The 21042-nt window shown below is 43.2% G+C and overlaps 2 protein-coding genes across 17 annotated transcripts in view; one reads left to right on the top strand and one right to left on the bottom strand.

Moving 5' to 3' along the window:
• Nucleotides 1-1975: 1975 nt before the first annotated feature.
• On the bottom strand, nucleotides 1976-20422 carry FAM72A (family with sequence similarity 72 member A). Of its 7 annotated transcripts, none has more exons than XM_054674253.2 (5): nucleotides 19961-20422; nucleotides 19553-19770; nucleotides 15519-15596; nucleotides 11456-11580; nucleotides 1976-3093 (listed from the first exon to the last, which is right to left on the bottom strand). In XM_054674253.2, exons 2-5 carry the CDS (start codon nucleotides 19702-19704, stop codon nucleotides 2999-3001), a joined length of 450 nt encoding a protein of 149 aa, XP_054530228.1. In that variant the 5' UTR covers nucleotides 19705-19770; nucleotides 19961-20422; the 3' UTR covers nucleotides 1976-2998. The 7 variants fall into 7 exon arrangements, with proteins under 7 accessions (XP_054530228.1, XP_009439649.1, XP_063648822.1 ...); XM_009441374.5 differs by lacking the exons at nucleotides 19553-19770; nucleotides 19961-20422 and adding exons at nucleotides 17583-17714; nucleotides 18225-18579; XM_063792752.1 differs by lacking the exons at nucleotides 19553-19770; nucleotides 19961-20422 and adding exons at nucleotides 17583-17714; nucleotides 18319-18579.
• The window catches only part of SRGAP2 (SLIT-ROBO Rho GTPase activating protein 2), a 254673-nt gene continuing 252777 nt past the window's right edge, over nucleotides 19147-21042 (top strand). For 9 of the 10 annotated variants that reach the window (XM_009441369.3, XM_009441368.3, XM_001163967.5 and 6 more), the window contains exon 1: nucleotides 19191-19359. The gene's annotated coding sequence lies outside the window, so the exon portion shown is untranslated. Of the gene's footprint in view, nucleotides 19360-21042 lie in introns of all 10 variants that reach the window. The other variant, XM_016937410.3, reaches the window with a different exon arrangement.

Below are 21042 nucleotides of genomic sequence, written 5' to 3'. Positions count from 1 at the left end.
TAGGAATTATACTAGGAGTAGAAGGTGTATCCTAAATCCATGTATGTGATTCTGCTTTGGTCTTACCAGAGTGAATGTAATTTGCTTTTATTTAAAAACAGTGTTGACAGGCCATGCACAGTGGCTCATGCCTGTAATCCCAGCACTTTGGGAGGCCAACGCAGGAGACCACCTGAGGTTAGGAGTTCGAGACCAGCCTAACCAACATGGAGAAACTCCATCTCTACTAAAAATACAAAATGAGCTGGGTGTGGTGGTGCGTGCCTGTAATCCCAGCTACTTGGGAGGCTGAGGCTGGAGAATCGCTTGAACCTGGGAGGCGGAGGTTGCGGTGAGCCAAGATCACACCATTGCAGTCCAGCCTGGGCAACAAGAGTGAAACTGCATCTAAAAAAAAAAAAATCCCAAAAACAGTGTTGGATTCACACTCATACATGTAATCCCAATACTTTGGGAGGCCGAGGCTGGTGGATCACTTGAGGCCAAGAGTTCAAGACCAGGCTGGCCAACATGGCAAAACTCCTTCTACTAAAACTACAAAAATTAGCCAGGCATGGTGGTGCATGCCTGTAGTCCCAGCTACTCGGGGGTGCTGAGGCATGAGAATCGCTTGAACCCTGGAGGTGGAAGTTGCAGTGAGCTGAGATCATGTCACTGCACTCCAGCCTGGGTAACAGAGCAAGACCCTCTCTCAAAAACAAACAAACAAACAAACAAACAAAAAAAGCCCCACAAACCAGTGTCATTTAGCCAGGTGTGGTGCATGCCTGTGGTCCTAGCTACAGGGGAGGCTGAGGCAGGAGGATTGCTTGAGTCCAGGACTTCAAGGCTGTAGTGAGCTATGATCACACCACTGCACTCCAGCCTGGGCAACAAAGCGAGACCCTGTCTCTAAAGAAAACAACAACAACAACAACAACAAACCCTCAAACCACACTAGTGTCATGAATATATTTCTTTAGATAAAACTTTATTAATCAGCTTTCTGTTTAGAATTGGCTTTCCCATAATCCAGTTAACCAAAGGTAGTTGAGTAATTTGAAATATTCCCCAGCTGGAGTAGAATCACATTTGGGGCTTGCTTCAATCAGTGCACCTCTGTCTTGCTTTTGCTTTTCAGAGAGACCCTAGGTCAACCATAGCCTTTGAAGGCATGAGCTGAACGGAAACCAGATGAACTCTATTGAATTTTAAATTTGCCACATTTCCTAGTCTAGTATTAAACTTTTCTTCTCTAGTTGAGCAAGTTAACCAAAGAAGTATATATATATTTTTTCTCTTATAGATTATGCTCACCTAAGAACTTGAGGTTACAACACACACACACACACACACACACACACACACACCCGAAAAACCAAATCGCAAAACAAATTATTCCATACTCATTCCATTGGTTCTTTTGATGGCCTTCTGTCAGTGTTAATGGTTGGTGTGAAAGATTTTTGGAAACGTCTTCCAGGAGGGAGTAATAGCATTTCCTGAAGCACCTTTTATCTTGGTTTGTGGCAAATGATTCTTTCAATGCCCTCAGGTCACTTATACCCTAAGACCCTGCATGAGTTTATTCAACCTTCAAATCAGTCACTTCTGCCCTCATCTAGGGCACATAACAATGTAGTTAGTTACCCAGCAGGTATCCCGGCTAAGTAAGACCATAAATAAATCATAGGAGCAGGAGCTTTTGGAGTCAGTCTTCTGTCTGAGCACCTCTAACCGGTTATGCTACCTTAAACAAATTACTTAACTTCTCTCTGTCTCACCTGATTTACCAGTTAAAAAAAAAAGGAATAATAATGGTACCTACCTCATAGGTTTGTTGTGAGGAGTTAAACGTCTAAAGCACTTAGAACAGTGTCTGGCATATGGTAAGTATTCAATAAACATTAGCCTTATATTCTATACTTTAAGTACTATTTATTTATATTTTTACATACAATATGTGGGCATAACAAAAAAATTAAAGGAAGAATGGTCATTTTTAGAAAAAACTTTATTTACAAAACCACAACTCAGTCTGCTTTGGTATTGACAAAATCCCTACAACTGAGATATTAAAGAGATACATTTATTTTAGCTTTACATAAAACCAGAATCCAACACTACCCTACTTTCCTATTCCTTTGTGGCTCTGAGCGCAGCTTTAAAAAAACAAAACAAAGCAAAACAAAACAAAACAAAACAGCTCTTTATAATGTACAATGGCTTAAGCAAATCGCTTTAGTTTTTTTTCTATTTAAGATTTAGGACAGACTACTCGTCTAAAATTCACTATTTACAGAGAAAGTCCTAGGGAACAGGATAACTTATTTAGGTTTAGCTCTCATAATACAATATCCATAATGGCTTTAGAAGAATGTAAATAAATAACATTGGTAAACAGCGTATACTGATATTTTCTGACAAACTCATTTATCTAGCATCATGCTGAGCAATCAAGAGGATTCCTCCATATATTTTAAATTTTAATTTATTCTATTTCCTGATTCACAAACTCTTGCTCCATGTTAAAGCAGTTATCACCAATAGAACCTATGAGAACCAGTGCCCATGGAAACCTAACAGCTTGTTTTTTTAATCCCCTATTAAAACTCGGTTGAGCTTGATATATGCATGGTTGAAATATGCGTGGGTACTAGGCCTTTATTCAGGAATGTAAAATTAATGGTATCTGGTATCAAGTTGTAAGAAAAACTCCCCCAGATTGGGAGGTAACTGAGTGATATGTGAAAGAATCTTCCCCTGTCTGAATTTAAGAATACACCTACACTGGGCAGAAAAAGGTGGGGGAGAGGAAGTAGAAGTAGAGGAAAAGCACAACTCCACTGGCTTCAATCAAACTGAGGTAACTAATTAGAGACGGAAAATAAATAAATCAACAAATGCCCCATTTTTGTTTTCCAAAAAAGATCACTGGCAACTAACAATTTTAAAGTTGATCCATTAATATATTTTTAAATAGAAAAAAGTTTGTATATCATATATATCATAATTCCATTTATCTAATACACTCCTCTGCTGAGATATTTAACACATCTTCATCTGTACTCTCTTCTATCTCTGGCAAGTTGCCCCAAAGTAGGACGTTTACACCTGAAAATAAAAAGTCATAAAATTCTTTAATGCTTACTACTGTTATAACTCAGAACACGAATTACGAAACTTTATATGTTAATATTCTTATGTAAACCATAGTGTTAGCAGTAAAAAGAGTAGCTATTGAAGAATGTACTGCAAATAAAATTACCTAATATTATCCATCTAGGACATAAAGTTTATTTATTTATTTTGAGACAAATTCTCTCTGTGTTGCCCAGGCTGGAGTGCCTGGCAGGATCACGGTTCACAATCACAGATCACTGCAGCCTGAACCTCCAGGGCTCAAGTGATCCTCCTACCTCAGCCTCCCAAGTCGCTGGGACTACAGGCGTGTACTACCACACATGGCTAATTTTATTTTGTAGATACAGGTTCCCACTATGTTGCCCAGGCTAGTCTCAAACTCCTGGGCTCAAGCAATCCTCTCTCCTTGACCTCCCAAACTGTTGGGATTACAGGCATGAGCCACCATGCCTGGCAAACACTTTTTTTTAAAGGGCTAGGACATAAACATTCTTTAAATCCTTTTAAGCAAGGGCTTGAATTCTAGAATTTTACAGCTCAAAAGGCTCTCAGGAGTCCATTTACTCAAACCCTGCCTCCAGCTGCATTATAACATAATCACTATACACTGATAATTTTCTGATCTATTTTAATGATGTTTAAGAATGGAGATCTCACAAGATCCTTTTAGATTAAGTGCCTCTTTGGAGGGTTCAGGGAGAAGTCCTGAATAAGTCTCCTCATCCCTTCAATAAGCAGAGAAGTAGCTGGTGCCATTTTTCTGATTCAGAAAAAAAGCAAGGGTTCGGAGCCAGTTATAATATGAACTGCAATCCTTGATACCAGTGGGTTTCAGTCCACAGGCAGAGCTTTAAACTAAACTTTAGGGCCAGGTTGCAGCAGTCACTATAGTAAACAAAAGAATAATCAAAAACTTCACTGAGAAAGAATAGTCAGATTTCATATTGAAGAATGCAGCACAGGTATACAGTAAATGACTAAACATACAGTAGAGGATAATGACAAGTTTATTACTCTAGGCATATATTACATTATTAGTTAAAAGCACTAAATGGAAAATAACTGACCTCTAGGATAGCCAATTAACTTCACAAGAAAAGCAAATCTTTTTTTTTTCTTTTTGAGTCGGAGTCTCGCTTATTGCCCAGGCTGGAGTCGAGTGGTGTAATCTTGGCTCACTGCAACCTCTGCCTCCCAGGTTCAAGTGATTCTCGTGCCTCAGCCTCCCGAGTAGCTGGGACTACAGGCGAATGCCACCATGCCTGGGTAATTTTTGTATTTTTAGTAGAGATGGGGTTTCACCATGTTGGTCAGGGTGGTCTTGAACTCCTGACCTCAGGTGATCCCCCTCGCCTCGGCCTCCCAAAGTGCTGGGATTACAGATGTGAGCCACCACACTTGGCCAGAAAAACAAATCTTAAGCTGTCCAGTTATCAGTGTGGACACAAAGAGGATCCAGCAATTCAGGATACCCACCCCATACACACTGAGATAGCAGCCACATGGTGGAATGGAATGAGCCAGGATTTGGAGATTTGGTTTGAATCCAGTGTTCACCACTGCTAGTACACCATGCATGGTTTTACTACAAATGCATGCAACATAGACAATATATATTACTGTTTAGTGGATTTAAATTTTGTATAGAATGTTATTACACTACATGTTGTTTTCTAATTTGCTTTTTCACTCATCATGTTTTTGAGGTTAATCCATGTTAACTTGTGTAGATTTCGCTCATTTATTTTTACTTCTGGAGAGTATTCCATTTTGTGAATTTTTAAAAATGTTGCAAATACAGCCCATTGCTCATCCCTTCCTCAGCTGCCCATCTTGCATAGGTGGTTCAAGGCGACATGCACAGGGATGTGTAGTGTGACATTGTTGAAATAGTAGAAATAATTAACTGTTTACCTTGACTGAGGGAGATACTGGAATCTAATCTGGCAAGAATTTAACATGTATCTGATGCTGGTAGGGATACAGATGTGTATCTTATTATTTTCTATAATCTTTTTGTGTTTGAATTGTTTATAATAGAAAACGCTACCCCACCCCCACCCTAAGAATGAATGGTGTTCTGCTCCAGGTAAATGTAATGGAAGAGCTGACAGGAAGAGCTGTAAGGAATTGCGAGGCAAATATCAAAGTGAAAATTAGAACCCATAAATGTAAATGGAGGGCTGAAGCCATTTTGCCTCTGAGGGCATTTGCCAATTTCAGGAAATTTGAGCTGAGATTTCCCAAGGCTCCTCCAGAAAGTTCTGGGAAATCAGGTCTCCAAATGAAGACTAGCCTAGAAAACAGACCTCCAGGAGTCCTTTTCAGTTTAAACATTATAGAATTTATAAAGCTTGTCTATGCATTCCTTTGACACTGCTGGTTCAGGTGATTCAAGGACAGTTGTGGCGCCATTAGAAACTTGCTTTGATACCAAGCATCTAGAAAATCTTGCTTGAAATCACAATATTAGGGTTACAAAGCAGAAGCTTGATATTCTTGGAGTCAGTACTCAGAGACATGAAGCAGCTCAGCACAATTGGTTCAAAGGAGGAAAAATAAACTAAGAGATTGGATCTGACAGAAGCAGCACCTTCCTTTCTCTGTTAAGAAGGGAGGAAGGAAATCCTGTGATACATCTGTTTCTTATGGATTAGATTCAGTGCAAATGGAAGAATGCGGGGCTTTTATCTTTGAAAAATTGACCAATATTAAAAAGTAAATCAAACTTGAAAAATCTCCACCCTGTGTTTTGAATTCTGTAAAGCAGGAAAAATACTATCAAAGCAGAAACTTCCTTTAATGTGTCCCATGGGCAACACAAATATAAAACTGGAGGCTTAAATTAGGAGACTGTATCCCACTTAGGGGAGTTCAGATAAGTCCTTACATGAAAATGGCCTTCTTAACATACCAAAGTTTTAAATTAAGACCCCATAAATGATAGATTGAGAGCCACAGTTGAGTCCCAGATAAAAAAAATCAAATCTACAAAAATCTAAGCATAATTGGAGGATTTAAAGAACCTTGACAACCCAGCTTGCAATTCGTGATCTTTTGGTCTGTGAAGGCAAATCATATATTTAAAAAATACATTTAAGTTCTAAAGGAGACTAAAACATGCATTTAGGAACCTAAGAATGCTAGTGTCAACTTAGATTGTCAAGTTACTTAAAGTCGGCTGGCGAGGTGTCTCAGGCCTGTAATCCCAGCCCTTTGGAGGCCAAGGTGGGCAGATCACTTGAGGACAGGAGTTCGAGACCAGCCTGGGCAAAATGGCAAAAACCGGTCTCTACGAAAAATACAAAAAATTAGACAGGTGGCACACACCTGTGGTCCCACCTATTGAGAAGGCTGAGGTGGAAGAATGGCTTGAGCCTGGGAGGTCGAGGCTGCAGTGAGCCAAGATTGTGCCACTACACTCCAGGCTGGGTGACAGAGCAAGACCCTGTCTCCAAAAAAAAAAAAAAAAAGTTCCTTAAAATCAACTTGGTCCGTTGTGTAAATAGATGTTAGACATGGAGAACATGTGTCTTATAACAAAACTCAATGGCTCCAGGCAATATAAAAAGTATTATATAAATCCCCTTTAAAAATTGGTACTTTGGCCGGTGCAGTGGCTCACACCTGTAATCCCAGCACTTTGGGAGGCTGAGGTGGGTGGATCACCTGAGGTCAGGAGGTCGAGACCAGCCTGGGCAACATGGCAAAACCCCGTCCCTACTAAAAATACAAAAATTAGCCAGGTGTAGTGGTGCACACCTATAATCCCAGCCACTCAGAAGGCTGAGGCAGGAGAATCACTTGAACCTGGGAGGTGGAGGTTGCGGTGAGCCGAGATCACGCCACTGCTCTCCAGCCTGGGTGACAGAATGACTCCATCTCAAAAAAAAAAAAAAAAAAAGGTACTTCAGGCCAGGCATGGTGACTCACGTCTGTGATCCCATGTAATCCCAGCACTTTGGGAGAATGAGGCAGGCGGATCCCCTGAGGTCAGGTGTTCAAGACCAGCCTGACCAACATGGTGAAACCCTGTCTCTACTAAAAATACAAAAAAATTAGCTGGGCGTATGCCTGTAATCTCGCTACTCGGGAGGCTGAGGCACGAGAATCGCTTGAACCCGGGAGGCAGAGGCTGCCATGAGCCAAGATGACACCATTGCACATCAGCCTGGGAAACAAGAGTGAAACTCTGTCTCAAAAAAAAAAAAAAAAAAAGAATTAGTATTTCAGTGCCTCAGCACCTTAACACAAGGAAAAAGAAAATTTTTTTTTAAAAGAATTGGTAGTGTACTTTCTTACTAAAATAAATTTTTTTTTTTTTTTTTTGAGACAGGGTCTCACTCTGTTGCCCAGGCTGGAGTGCAGCGGTGCCATCTCGGCTTACTGCAACCTCCACCTCCCAGGTTCAAGGGGGGTTTCATCATATTGGCCAGGCTGGTCTCGAACCCCTGACCTCAAGTGATCATCTGTCTTGGCCTCCCAAAGTGTGGGATTACAGGTGTGAGCCACCATGCCTGGCCTTGCTAAAATAATTAGTATAGGCATACCTCAATTGTGCTTTAGTTTATTGTACACCATAGATACTGGGCTTTATATAAATGGAAGGTTTTGGCAATCCTGCATTGAGTAAGTCTAACAGCATATGCTTACCTTGTGTCTGTTACATTTTGATAATTCTCTCAATATTTCAACCTTTTTCATTATTATTATATATATCATGGTGATCTGTGATCTTTGATGTTACTGTTATAATTGTTTCAGGGTGCTATGAACCACACCCACTTAAGACCACACCCACTTAAGACTGCAAACTTAATCGATAAATATTTTGTGTGTTCTGACTGCTCCATTGACCAGCTGTTCTCTCTCTCTTTCCTGGGGCCTCCCTATTTCCTAAGATACAACAATATTGAAATTGGGCCAGTTAATATCCCTACAATGACCTCTAAGTGTTCAAGTGAAAGAGAGTGGCATGTCTCTCACTGTAAATCAAAAGCTAGAAATGATTAAGCATAGTGAGGAAGACATATTGAAAGCTGAGACAGGCTGAAAGTTGGGCCTTTTATGCCCAATTGTTAGCCAACTTGTGACTGCAAAGAAAAGTTCTTAAAGGACATAGGAAGTGCTACTCCAGTGAAAACAAGAATAAAAAAGTTAAACAGCTTTATTGCTGATATGGAGAAAGTTTTAGTGACCTAGATAGAAGATTAAACCAGCCATGATATTCTCTTACGCAAAAACCTAATCCAGAGCTAGGTCTTAACTCTCTGCAATTCTATGAAGGGCAAGAAAGTTGAGGAAACTGTAGAAGAAAGTTTGAAGCTAGCAGAGGTTGGTTTATAAAGTTTAAGGAAAGAAGCCATTTCTATAACATACAAGTTCAGGTGAAGCAAAAAGTGCAGATGTAGAAGCTGCAGCAAGTTATCCAGAAGATCTAGCTAAGATCATTGATGAAGGTGGCTACACTAAACAACAGATTTTTCTTTTCTTTTCTTTTTTTTTTTTTTGAGATGGAGTTTCACTTTTGTTGCCCAGGCTGGAGTGCAATGGCGTGATCTTGGCTCACCGCAACCTCCGCCTCCCGGGTTCAAGCCATTCTCCTGCCTTAGCCTCCCAAGTAGCTGGGATTATAGGCATGCGCCACCATGCCCAGCTAATTTTGTATTTTTAGTAGAGACGGGGTTTCTCCATGTTGGTCAGGCTGGTCTCGAACTCCCAACCTAAGGTGATCTGCCCGCCTCGGCCTCCCAAACTGCTGGGATTACAGGCGTGAGCCACCGCGCCCGGCCTCTTATTACTTTTTTTTTTTGAGATGGAGTTTCACTCTTGGTGCAATGGTGCGATCTCGGCTCACTTCAAACTCCACCTCCTGGGTTCAAGTGATTCTTCTGCCTCAGTCCCCCAAGTAGCTGGGCATGTACCACCACGCCCAGCTAATTTTTTATTTTTAGTAGAGGCAGAGTTCTACTATATTGGTCAGGCTGGTCTTAAACTCCTGACCTCAGGTGATCCATCCACCTCGGCCTCCCAAAGTCCTGGGATTATAGGCGTGAACCACTGCGTCCGGCAGAGATTTTTAATATACACAAAACAGCCTTCTATTGGAAGTAGATGCCATCTAGGACTTTCATAGCTAGAGAGGAGAAGTAATACTTGGCTTCAAAGCTTCAAAAGGACAGGCTGAATCTCTTGTTAGAGGATAATGCAGCTGGTGACTTTAAGTTGAATCCAATGCTCATTTACCGTTGTGAAATTTCTAGGGTTCTTAGGAATTATGCCAAATATACTTTGCCTGTGCGCTGTCAATGAAACAACAAAGCCTGGACGACAGCAAATCTGTTTACAGCATGTTTTACTAACTATTTTAAGCCCATTGTTAAGACCTACTGCTCAGAAAAATCCCTTTGAAAATATTACTGTTCATTGACAATGCACCTAGTCACTCAAGAGCTCTGATGGCATTGTACAAGGAGATAAATATTGCTTCAATGCCTTAACATAACATCTATTTGGCAGCCCATGGATCAAGAAGTAATTTAATCTTTCAAGTCTTATTATTTAAGAGAGAGATTTCATAAGGCTATAGCTGCCATAGATAGTAATTCTTCTGATGGATCTGGGCAAAGTGCATTGAAAACCTGGAAAAGCACATTCCTGATTCATGGGAGGAGGTCAAAATATCAGTCTTAACAGGAGTTTGAAAGAAGTTGATTCCAACCCTCATGGGTAACTTTGAGAGGTTTTAGACTTCAGTGGAGGAAGTAACTGCAGATGTGGTAGAAATAGCAAGAAAACTACACTTAGAAATGGAGCCTGAAGACGTGACTGCATTGCTGCAATCTCATGATGAAACTTTAATGGATGAAGAGTTGCTTTTTATGGATGAGCAAAGAAAATGGTTTCTTGAGGTGAAATCTACTCTTGATGAAGATGCTGTAAATATTGTTGAAATGAAAACAAAGGATTTAGAATATTACATAAACATAGTTGGTAAAGTAGTAGCAGAATTTGAGAGGATTGACTCCAATTTTGAAAGAGGTTCTACTGTGTGTAAAATTCTATCAAATGGCATCACATGCTACAGAGAAATCTTTTGTGAAAGGAAGAGTCAATCCATGCGGCAAACCTCATTGTTGTCTTATTTTAAGAAACTGCCACAGCCATCCTAACCTCCAGCAACCACCACCCTGATCAGTTTGCAGTCATCAACATCAAGGCAAGACCCTCCACCAGCAAAAAGATTATGACTTGCTGAAGGTTCAGATGATCATTAGCAGTTTTTAGCAATAAAGCATTTTTTTTTCTTTTTTGAGACAGGGTCTCATATTGTTGCCCAGGCTGAAATGCACTGGCATGATCACAGCTCACTGCAGCCTCTACCTCCCAAATTCAAGTGATCCTCCCACCTTAGCCTCCTGGGTAGCTGAGACGATAGTATGCCCCACAATGCCTGGATAATTTTTGTATTTTTTTTGTAGAGATGAGGTCTCAGCATGCTGCCCAGGCTGGTCTCAAACTCCTGGGCTCAAGTGATCCTCCCGCCTTGGACTACCAAAGTGCTGGGATTACAGGCATGAGCCACTGCTCTCGGTCGAATAAGTATTTTTTGATTAAGGTATGCACATTGTTTTTTAAATGTCCTGCTATTGCACACTTAATAGACTACAATATATTGTAAACATAACTTTTATACACACTGGGAAACCAAAAAATTGTGTGACTTGCTTTAATTGTGATATTTGCTTGCTTTATTATGGTGGTCTGGAATTGAACCTACAATATCTCCACTTGTGCCTGTACAACATACTTTATACTTTGGTGTCAAATATTTCCCTTGACTAAAATTCTGTCATAACGTATTAACATAGATGTCGAAATGTCTGTTTTTATTCTGAAGCATCACCAAATACAGAGGTTACTTAGTCCTCCTCCTCTCAACTCCCATTGCCCTAGGCCTGGCCTCTCCCTTTCTTACACACACACACAGACACACACACGCATTAGACTATCAAATCTAAAATCTTCAAAAATTCTCTGGAGTCAGAATATGTATCAAGGCAGCAGTTAAGAGCAATTATAATATTCATTTTAAAAGACCAAGAAATTCAGCCAAGTTTGAGGCCTTAAGTACAAGGATGAACATAGAAATGACAATGAATTTTGCCTAATAGTTTGCATAAGTGAATGTCTGGGAAAAAAGAATTGAAGTTTCACTCTAGCTAATCCAGCTAAGAAGATCTAAAAGGAATCCTGAAATGATCTATTGGGAATTTTACTCAGGTATTGATAGAGAAATGTTACAGGAATGTCCAAGTCAATTGTTTCTTACCTGTGGAGTCTAGTCTGTTAATATCATAAACTGCCTGGCTGTGAAACATCCAGAAGTGTCCGTTGTTGCAGGAAAGAAGACAGGAACTACATGGAACAATCACATGATAACCTACAATGTTCCCACTAGAAAAGAAAGTAAATGTTACTAGATACCATGTAATAACTAGCCAGATAAGTCTTTTCATATGCTTATATAAATAGACCATATAATTTAGATCTCATTTCCTAACAACTTTCATTGCTGAGATCTTTGGGATGGGATGGGGGTGCAGTTCTACCATCAAGTGGGAAAGCAGTCTTTAAGTGAATAATAGTAACATATTCTCACATTTCTTTGCTATTATTACTATTATTGAGACCGAATTTTGCTCGTCACCCAGGCTGGAGTGCCTGCAACCTCTGCCTCCCAGGTTCAAGTGATTCTCCTGCCTCAGCCTCCAGAATAGCTGGGATTACAGGCGTGTGCCACCATGCCCAGCTAACTTTTGTGTTATTAGTAGAGATGGGGTTTTACCATGTTGGCCAGGCTGGTCTCGAACTCCTGACCTCAGGTGATCCACCTGCCTTGGCCTCCCAAAGTGCTGGGATTACAGGCGTGAGCCACCATTCTTGTCCTGCTAGTATTATTTTATGCATTCTCCCTTCAGAAGTTAGCTTCTAGATGCCATAATGTTGTGATTTGTTTTATAAACCACCCAAATTGATGTGCTGTACAGACAAAATAAATTAAATAAACTCAGTTCTGTGGGTAAAGGTTTTTGCTATCCCAGGACTGTGGCAAGTTGGGTTCTTACATGTTCTAGTTTCATGCCAGCACCTAAAAACTGTTTCAACAGATGGAGAGGTAGGAAGACAGCATGAGTCCCTGTAAACCAATACAATCTGGCTGCTCTAATTTTAGTCTCAGTGTTTTTGAAGGAATTCAGAAATAAAGCAATCTACAGCCTCCAGAGAAAGTTGCAAAAGTTTTTACAGTTTTCAGAATTATCCAGCTGATTATAAGTACCTCAGTCTTTCACAATTTTTTTTTTTAACTAGCTAGTCACATATTAAATAGAGTGAACCTACAGGGAATGTTTTAGCTAGTACTTTAAAAAAAAATAGCAACATGAACTGTTTATACCTTGAGTTGTAAAAATTCTTATTCAAGCTTAGTCTTACTCTGTGAGATTTGTGAGTCAGTCATTTTTATGAGACCCAATAAAGATTACTATAAAAGGTACCATTCCACCTAAAATATGTCTTCTAATTATAACTTGCTTGAAAGGCAAACAAATGAAAACAAAAGTTGTGTTTGGACTAGGAGTGCCAGTTATTTGTAAGACTATATTGCAAAAGTAAATTCCATGACTTTAATTACTGCCTATATTCATTCATTCATCCATTGATTCATCACTTAAACTAACATTTATTGAGTATCTACTATCTTTCAGGCACTGCTCTAGGTGCTAGGAATACAGTGGTAAACAAAACAAAGCCCTTGTTCTCACGGAGCTAACAGTCTAGCGAGGCTACATCAGATCATTCTGCTCCCTGGTTAAAACCTCTTCAATAGCCAAAAATGAAAATAAAAACCTTTCCATACCAAGGTCCAGATCTATGCTGTCAAGAATAATAGCCACTAGCCACATGTGGCTGTTGTACACTTGAAGTGGGGCTGGCCTGAATTGAGATGTGCTGTTAAGTGTAAAATGTACACCAGATTTCAAAGAGTAAGAACAAAAAATGGAATATAAAATATTACATTAGTAGTTTATGTTGGTTACATGTTGAAATAATATTTTGGATACATTGGGTTAGACAAAATATATGATTAAAATTAACTTTCCTGTTTTGGTTTTCTTTTGAAAATGTTGTTCTTCGGGTATGGTGGCTCATGCCTGTAATCCCAGCACTTTGGGAGGCTGAGGTGGGTGGATCACTTGAGGTCAGGAGTTCGAGACCAGTCTGGCCAACATGGCGAAACCCCGCCTCTACTAAAAATACGAAAATTAACTAGGCGTGGTGGCACGTGCCTGTAGTCCCAGCTACTCGGGAGGCAGAGGTGAGAGAATCACTTGAACCCAGAAGACGGAGGTTGCAGTGAGCCGAGATCATGCCATTGCACTCCAGCCTGGGCGACAGAGCAAGACTCCGTCTCAAAACAAAACAAAACAAAATGTTGTTGCCCAGGTGCGGTGGCTCACACCTGTAATCCCACACTTTGGGAGGCCGAGGCAGGTGGATCACTTGAGGTCAGGAGTTTGAGACCAGCCTGGCTAACATGGCGAAATCCCGTCTCTACTAAAAATACAAAAATTAGCCGGGTGGGCTAGGTGTGGTGGCTCACGCCTGTAATCCTAGCACTTAGGGAGGCCAAGGCAGGCGGACTGCCTGAGCTCAGGAGTTCGAGAGCAGCCTGGGCAACACGGTGAAACCCTGCCTCTACTAAAATATAAAAAATTAGCTGGGCATGGTGGTGCGTGCCTGTAGTCTCAGCTACTCAGGAGGCTGAGGCAGGAGAATCGCTTGAACCTGGGAGGCAGAGGTTGCAGTAAGCTGAGATCGTGCCACTGCACTCTAGCCTGGGCAACAGAGCAAGACTCCGTCTCAAAAAAAAAAAAAAAGAAAGAAAGAAAGAAAATAATGTCCAAAGGCCAGTGACTTCATCTAGTTTTTGTTGTATTTCCAGCCCTTGTAACAATGACTACCACATACTAGTTCCTCAATACAAGTATAGCTTAAATAAAGGAATGAAATCAAATAGCACATAAGAAGAGTTTGCCAATTTAAATTATTAGGATTGTCATTTATAATACAAACCCCTTCTAAATACAAACCCCATCTAAATGAGAAAATTTCAACTTTTATCCCCCTAAAATGAAAATAATAACACGTCTACTTCTCAAAAGATTATAGTAATAGCTCTCAGCTGTTGTAATTTATAGTTTATTGAGCCCTTTAACATTCGTATTTGATCTTTATAATAACTTGATAAGGTAAACACAGAAGATTATTAAATTTCTATCTTAATAAGACAGAATGGCCGGGTGGGGTGGTTCACGCCTGTAATCCCAGCACTTTGGCAGGCCGAGGCGGGCGGATCACCTGAGGTTGGGAGTTCAAGAGCAGCCTGACCAACATGGAGAAATCCTGTCTCTACTAAAAATACAAAAAAAAAAAAAAAAAAAAAAAAAAAAATTTAGCTGGGCATGGTGGTGCGTGCCTGTAATCCCAGCTACTCAGGAGGCTGAGGCAGGAGAATCGCTTGAACCTGGGAGGTGGAAGTTGTGGTGAGCTTAGATCACGCCATTGCACTCCAGCCTTGGCAACAAGAGCAAAAACTCCTTCTCAAAAAGAAAGAAAGAAAGAAAGAAAGAAATTAAGGTAGGATGCAGTGGCTCATACCTGTAATCCCAGCCTTTTGGGAAGCTGAGGAGAGAGGATCACTTGAGGCCAGGAGTTTGAGATCAGCCTGGGCAACATAGCAAGACCCTATTGCTACAAAAATAAAAAACTTAGCCAGGCCTGGTGGTGCCTGCCTGTAGTCCCAGCTACTCAGGAGGCTGAGGTAGGAGAATCACTTGAGCCCAGGAGTTCAAGGCTACAGTGAGCTATGATCATGCCACTGCACTCCAGCCTGAGCAACAGTATGAGACCCCTCTAAAAACAAAGAAAGAAGGAGTAATAACCTAGAAATTAAATAAGAAAACAGAGGTTCAGCAGTTTAGAGGCTAAAGGAGTTCACTCAAGATCACATAGAGAGTAAGGGTAGGGTCAGACCTCAAACATGATTTTTATTATTGTAAATCCAGGTGTTTCTCCCCCCTAACCTACATTGCCTTGTTCTGAAAATTGAAGCGGATACTGTGAATACACTTTGAAAACTGTAAAATTATATACTAATGTGAAGCATCAGAAAACCCTTTTAAAAAATAGCTCTAAGTAATAAATAATTTTTCAATGGCTCATTGCATGCTTTATACCAGTCCTTGTTGCAGCCCACTGAACCTTTCTCTATGCTTTGGTGTCAATATCCATCTTCCAAACCCAGAGCTATCCAGAATAGTGCCACAAATTACCATTTTAAACATGCGATGTCCTTCAGTTTACATTTGCAGATTTTGGTGAAATAGCATCTTCCAGTGAAGTCCACTGCGCTGGAGAGAGAAAGGTATAAAAAGACAGTCAGATGTACTTTACAAAAAATTTAATTGTGGCAAAAAATTAACAAAATTTACCAACTTAACAAGTTTTATGTGTGCAGAGCAGATGTGTTAAATATAATCACATTGCTGTGTAATGAATCTCCTGGGTTCAAGTGACCCTCCTACCAGAGTTTCCTGAGTAGGTGGAACTATAGGCGCCCTATACCACATTTTGTTTATCCGTTCATCTGTAGAATCAATGGACATTTGGATTGCTTCCACCTCTTGGCTATTGTGAATAATGCTGTTAATGAACATGGGTGTGCAAATATCTCTTCCAAGATCCAGTTTTGAATTCTTTTGGATATGTACCCAGAACTGCTGGATCAGATAGTAATTCTACGCTTGATTTAGCACAAATTTTGTCAATCCAAAGAGCTGAAAGCTAACATAGAACTATAGTATATTTTTAAAGAGTCAGTTCATATTTGTGAGCTCAACATAAACATCTGACAAATTTTCCATTAAAAAAAATTTTATGTGTTCATTGATTCACATACATCTTAGCATGCTAATTCATTATTATTTTAACCCCTACAAAGAAGGGTAGAAAATAGGAAAAACATGATTCTATTCTAGACTTGGGTCTAACCTGTAACAATTCACCTAGCCTTCCTTATGACTGCCCTATTACTTACCATAGCTATTGCAAAGATGAATGGGTTAATATTTTAAATTTGTGTATGAGCTACTAAAAAGAAAAAGCAGTGGACAATGAATCACAGAACTTTGTAGCAGTAGGTTCTATGATTTATTTTCTAGTGTTTTCCCTTTTTTGAAATACATATACGATGTACACACACACAAATGTAAAATATTAACTTAGAATTTTAAAAAATTAAAAAGATTTAAAAATAACCCATTTATCTCTGCAATAAATGAGAGCCTTTGGCTTTGCTGTTAGGCATGATTACACTTAGACCAATTCAGTAAAGATTTCAAGAAAGGAAGAGTACACAGCTTTACCTGGGTAAATCAAAAAACTTGTAAAGTTTCTATCATTATCATGAAATTCATTTAAAATGAATTGTGGTTATTAACCTGCTTCCTCTGGCTCTATATCCAAAGACTTAGAGAATAACTGTCCACTCATATTTTGGATAATTACTTTCCTTTTAATAATAAAATTTCAATAAATAACTAAATTTTGAAGATTCATGTAGGGCATATATATGTTGATTATGGAAAGGGAAAGTACTATTTAGAGCTAGAAAGAGGTTTATTTGAGTCAAATAAAATGGCTATTTTACCAAATAGGAAGCAAATTCTTAAGGACTCTACACCCAAAAGCAGTTAGTGGCTGAAAACAAACAGATTTTAAAAGGGTTCAATTATGGGAACAAATGTGTAATGTCCAAAATAGGCTTTATTGGAGATAAGGATTAAGGCTAAGTCTCTATTTTTCATCCCATAAAAATCTATTTACATCTCTTTCAGAGAGAGAGAGTTTTGAGGAAAGAAAACTGAATTTGATGAACAACGGATCTGATTTAGGATGCCAATTGCAAATAATGATAGAAAACTGATTTTTTTTTTGGTGCAAAATTTCATGGATAAAAATGAAAAACTTAAATGACCTCTTCTCTCCAACAGTACAGAAAATTTTGCCTGAATTTACCTAAAGTCTACGCCACGGACTTGATTCAGTGAAATAGGATGGTTGGGCAGGGCACTGAACCAGGGATCAAACTTAAGAGATGTGTGGTCGCATGACTGTAATTGAACTAGAAGCATTACATCAGGACTGACCACCTTGGCTAAACCACAGACTTTGTCCAGACAGTCTGCCCACTTAGATATATTCCAAGGGGATCATCAAACTGGTGGGAGTGGCTGAAACACCGAAATGATAACCTCCTTGTTGACTCCCACAGATCCAAGCCATAAGTGTTCCCATTTAGTTAAAAGCTACCGTTGCCCGCCACTAGCATGACTTACTTGGTAGGAGGGATGTCTGTAGAGAAAAGGTCTATTTCAGTATCAGCCAGCAAAACAGCCTTCATTCCCCTAGAGCTGAGCACTTGTTTACAGAATTTGCAACACAGGATGGACACGCACCTGTCCTTGAAACTACAAATGTTGGTAGACATGGCGTCGCAGGAAGGATGAGGTGTGGGATTTTGAAAAAGGAAACAAGAGTAATGCTCCTACTATTTTGATTCCCCCAGGCTAAAATTCAAATTGCGGGACCTAGAGCTTTTCTAAGTCCTAATATTGGGAAGGAAATTAGTTTTTTTTTCTGTTTTCCCGGTGGCGGAGTAGAAGAAGTATTTATTGAGTAGGAACAGGGGAGCGTGGCAAACTTGGCTTTCCTTTTAACTTTTGGAGAAGGGAGTGGAGTTTGAATTGGAAAGGAGGCAGGTGGAGTTTGAAGGGAACTTCTCAACGGCTTTCCGTTTCTGCTGTCTAAAGGAGTCCTCTACACTTCAGCTCCCGCCCCTTCATAGCAATTCCCTCAGCCTTCTCCGATCGTCTAATTTAAAGCTTCTCCTCTTTTAAGACATCCCTTCCCCAGCATTAAGCCCCTCCCCCGGAGCGCTCCAGTTCCCTGCTGTCGGATCTCGGGCTAAGCGTCCCTACCCACGCCTCCTCTTCCCAGGATTCAGAAACTCCCTTCTCTTTTTCTGCCAGGCGATCCTGGATTCTCCTCCGTCCCGCCCCTTTTCTCCCGGACCTTCCTCCGCTCTGCGGGTCCGCGGGCCCCTCTCCTGGCAACCCCCGGCCCTCAGCGTGCTCGCGCTGTTTCTCTCGCGTCCTCCCTTCCCTCAGCTGTCCCTCGTGCCCCCCGCAGTCCCCTCAGGTCTCTTCCCGGAGCGGCTGTTCCCGGGCGCGCGGTGGTGTTGGTGGGGCAGAGCTGAAGTCGCTTTAGAGGCTCAGTCGGCGCTGGGGTCTGTCACCGAACACGTTGGTTTTCGCTCCCTCTTCCGCTTTTCCTGCCTCTCCAACCCGGTATCAGTTTGAATTGCCAGCGCCGCGCACCGATTGGAAGAACTAGAGTTAGCCCCAGTCCCTCATTGGAAGGCTCCGGGGCCTCCCCTCACGAGAGCTTAGTGGCTTGAAGACCGTAGGCACCGCCCTAGTAACGGTGCTGAGATCAATTCGGCTTTCTGGTTGGCTGAGCTTGGCTCCGCCTCCGATCTCATTGGCCGGCTTCGGGAGGTTTCGGCAATCCCTGCCTTCGCCCTAGTGAAAGTGGCAAGGCACGCCCTTCCCGCTTCTTATTGGAAGAGGGTCTACAGTCTCCACCGGTCTCTACTCTTTATTGGTTAAAATTCTCCGCAACACCCCTCTTCTCTACCCCGGCCCAATTGGCCGTGCCTTAGCTCAAGAGTTTGTGTTTGGTCGTCGGTTCCACCTTAATCCCGCCCATCAGTTCTACTTAGGGGTTCAACAACCCGGGGTGGAGCTTAATCTGTGACCACGCCTCGGCAGTGCTAGTCACACCTCCAAGTTTTGCCAGCTCCTCCCCCTCATTCCGAGCCTCTCGGGATCAGCTCTTCCTATTGGCTATGGGCCCCATCGGTCGATAGAAAACGGGCGGTGATTGGTAAAGGGGTGGGCTCTACTTCCCGGCGGGGTCCTGCGGAGTTGGCGGAGGCTCCTCCAGGGACTGGGGCACCGATCTGCGTAGAAACGGGTGGCGGGGAAGAGAGGGGAGGAGAGCTCTGAGTGGGAAGCGGAGCCGGGGGCCCGGGACCCGTCGCGTCAGAGCCAGGTAAAGGCTCCTTCCCTCTTCCTTTTCTTCCTCCCGGCCGCCGGTCTGGAGCCCTGACTGAACAAACCCGGGTTGGGGCGGGAAGGAGAGGGCGCGGATGCTGCTCGCGGCATCGCCTTAGCGGTGCCGCCCGGAATCCCTCAGACCGCCCCCCCTCCACCTTCTCCAAATTTCCCAGTACAGCCCATAATACTTCTCAGGACTGCGAGTCTCTCCGCCCATCACTGTACAGCCTGGGACTCCGTCCTGGCTCACGGACCGCAGCGCAGCCGGCACCCAGCCGCCTCTCCCTTTCCTCCGCACACGGGCAGCCGCGGTCCACCGTGGGGCAGTCGTCGTTGGCATCGCGCGTAATCATCGGCCGGCCTCCTCCAGTGTCTCCCCGCCCTGGCGGACAGCCCGGGTCCCAGCCTAGGACCCAGGAGGATGGGTGTTCCGCGCAGCTTCCGGGGCTCTCCCCGAGTCCCACCCCCCGGCCCGCCCCGATGGACTTCTCTTCGCCCACTCCCATCCCTAGACCACATCTCGGTCCCCACAGTTCCTGACATCCTTGCGCTTCACGCAACATCGCGGCCCATGATCATGCCCCAATTCCCCTCACCTCTAAGGCAGCCTTCTCCTTGCCGCCTCCCGCCTTCCGAGCGTGTGCAACTCCAGTTGTCCCCGGGCTCCCTTCCAGCCTCAGGACCCCATCTCACACCCGCCTCTCGCTTCCCGCTTCCCGCTCGCCTGAACCCCGCCGCCTCTGCTCCCTGTCTTGTTCCCTCAGCGTGGCCCCTTCCTCCAGCCGCGGGAAGTGGGAGACGCTAGCGGGAGCTTCCTTCTCCCGGCGCTCGGAGGAAAAGGAAAGACCAAGTAGAAAGGGTCGCCGCTGCGGCACGCGAGGGAGCTAGCCGCCGGGCTCCGCGCTCCCGCTTGCGTCCCTCCAGCCCCCTGGGCCTCGTCCGGGGCCGGATCTTCTCGGGCACCGCCTGGTGCGAGGAGTCAGGACTGCGACCTCACCGACCTCCTCCCATCCCCAGCCTGGGATTGGGTGGGATATCTGAGATCTCTGAGCTTGGGTGTCAAAAAAATATTGGGGGTGGCATTTATAGTCACTATCGTCCGTAGCTTGAGGGAGGCGACGGCTGCCTTCCGCTCACCGCCCCCCGGTTTTCCCGGCTCCGACCCTATCCTCTAACCCGTTTCCTGCTTCAGCTGACCACATTGTTTTCCTGGATGTGTCCCGTGCCGAGCAGGCTTTTTCCTGCAGATTTGCCCCCCCCCCCCCCATCAACATTTTGCTGCCAAGAGAAGCTAGTAACCAAAAACAAAACAACTAGGAGGAGGGGCGGGAGGGGAAGAAAAGTTGTGCCCGGGTGGCTTGTCCCTCCCCGGCTTTGATCCCCTTTGATGTACAGGGAGGTGCCCCGGCCGGGGGTCTGGGGCCACGACGGGGGCTAGGTCGGGAGGGCTCCCTCGGGCTGGCCGCTGCCCAGCGCTGGCGGGGCTCAGGAGGCCGCCGAGGTGCCGCAGTCCCCGCCCGGTGCCCCGCGTTCCTGCAGTCCCCGCCCGGAGCCCGCGCAGGCGGCTGCTCCAAAGTGTTTTCTTTCAGCCTTAAAATCCGGAGGGAGCTTCCTTCCTCCCCACCTCGTAGCGCCGGGCTCTGCGGGCGGGGAGGCGTTAAGCGGACAGGAATGGGCC

This window comes from Pan troglodytes, chromosome 1 (assembly GCF_028858775.2).
Source record: "Pan troglodytes isolate AG18354 chromosome 1, NHGRI_mPanTro3-v2.0_pri, whole genome shotgun sequence".
Taxonomy (NCBI): Eukaryota; Metazoa; Chordata; class Mammalia; order Primates; family Hominidae; genus Pan; species Pan troglodytes.
Note: the sequence above shows the minus strand (reverse complement) of the source record. Positions and strands in the feature narration are given on the sequence as shown.

Bases quoted from the DNA above. Each gene is read 5' to 3' on its own strand.
- FAM72A (XM_054674253.2), bottom strand. From the start codon at position 19,704: ATGCCAACGACGACTGCCCCACGGTGGACCGCGGCTGCCCGTGTGCGG. The intron at 15,597-19,552 runs GTATTATGGGCT...TTCTCTCTCCAG, and splicing joins GAGACTCGCAGTCCTGAGAA to CGCAGTGGACTTCACTGGAA. The intron at 3,094-11,455 runs GTAAGAAACAAT...TTTTATTTTCAG, and splicing joins TAACAGACTAGACTCCACAG to GTGTAAACGTCCTACTTTGG.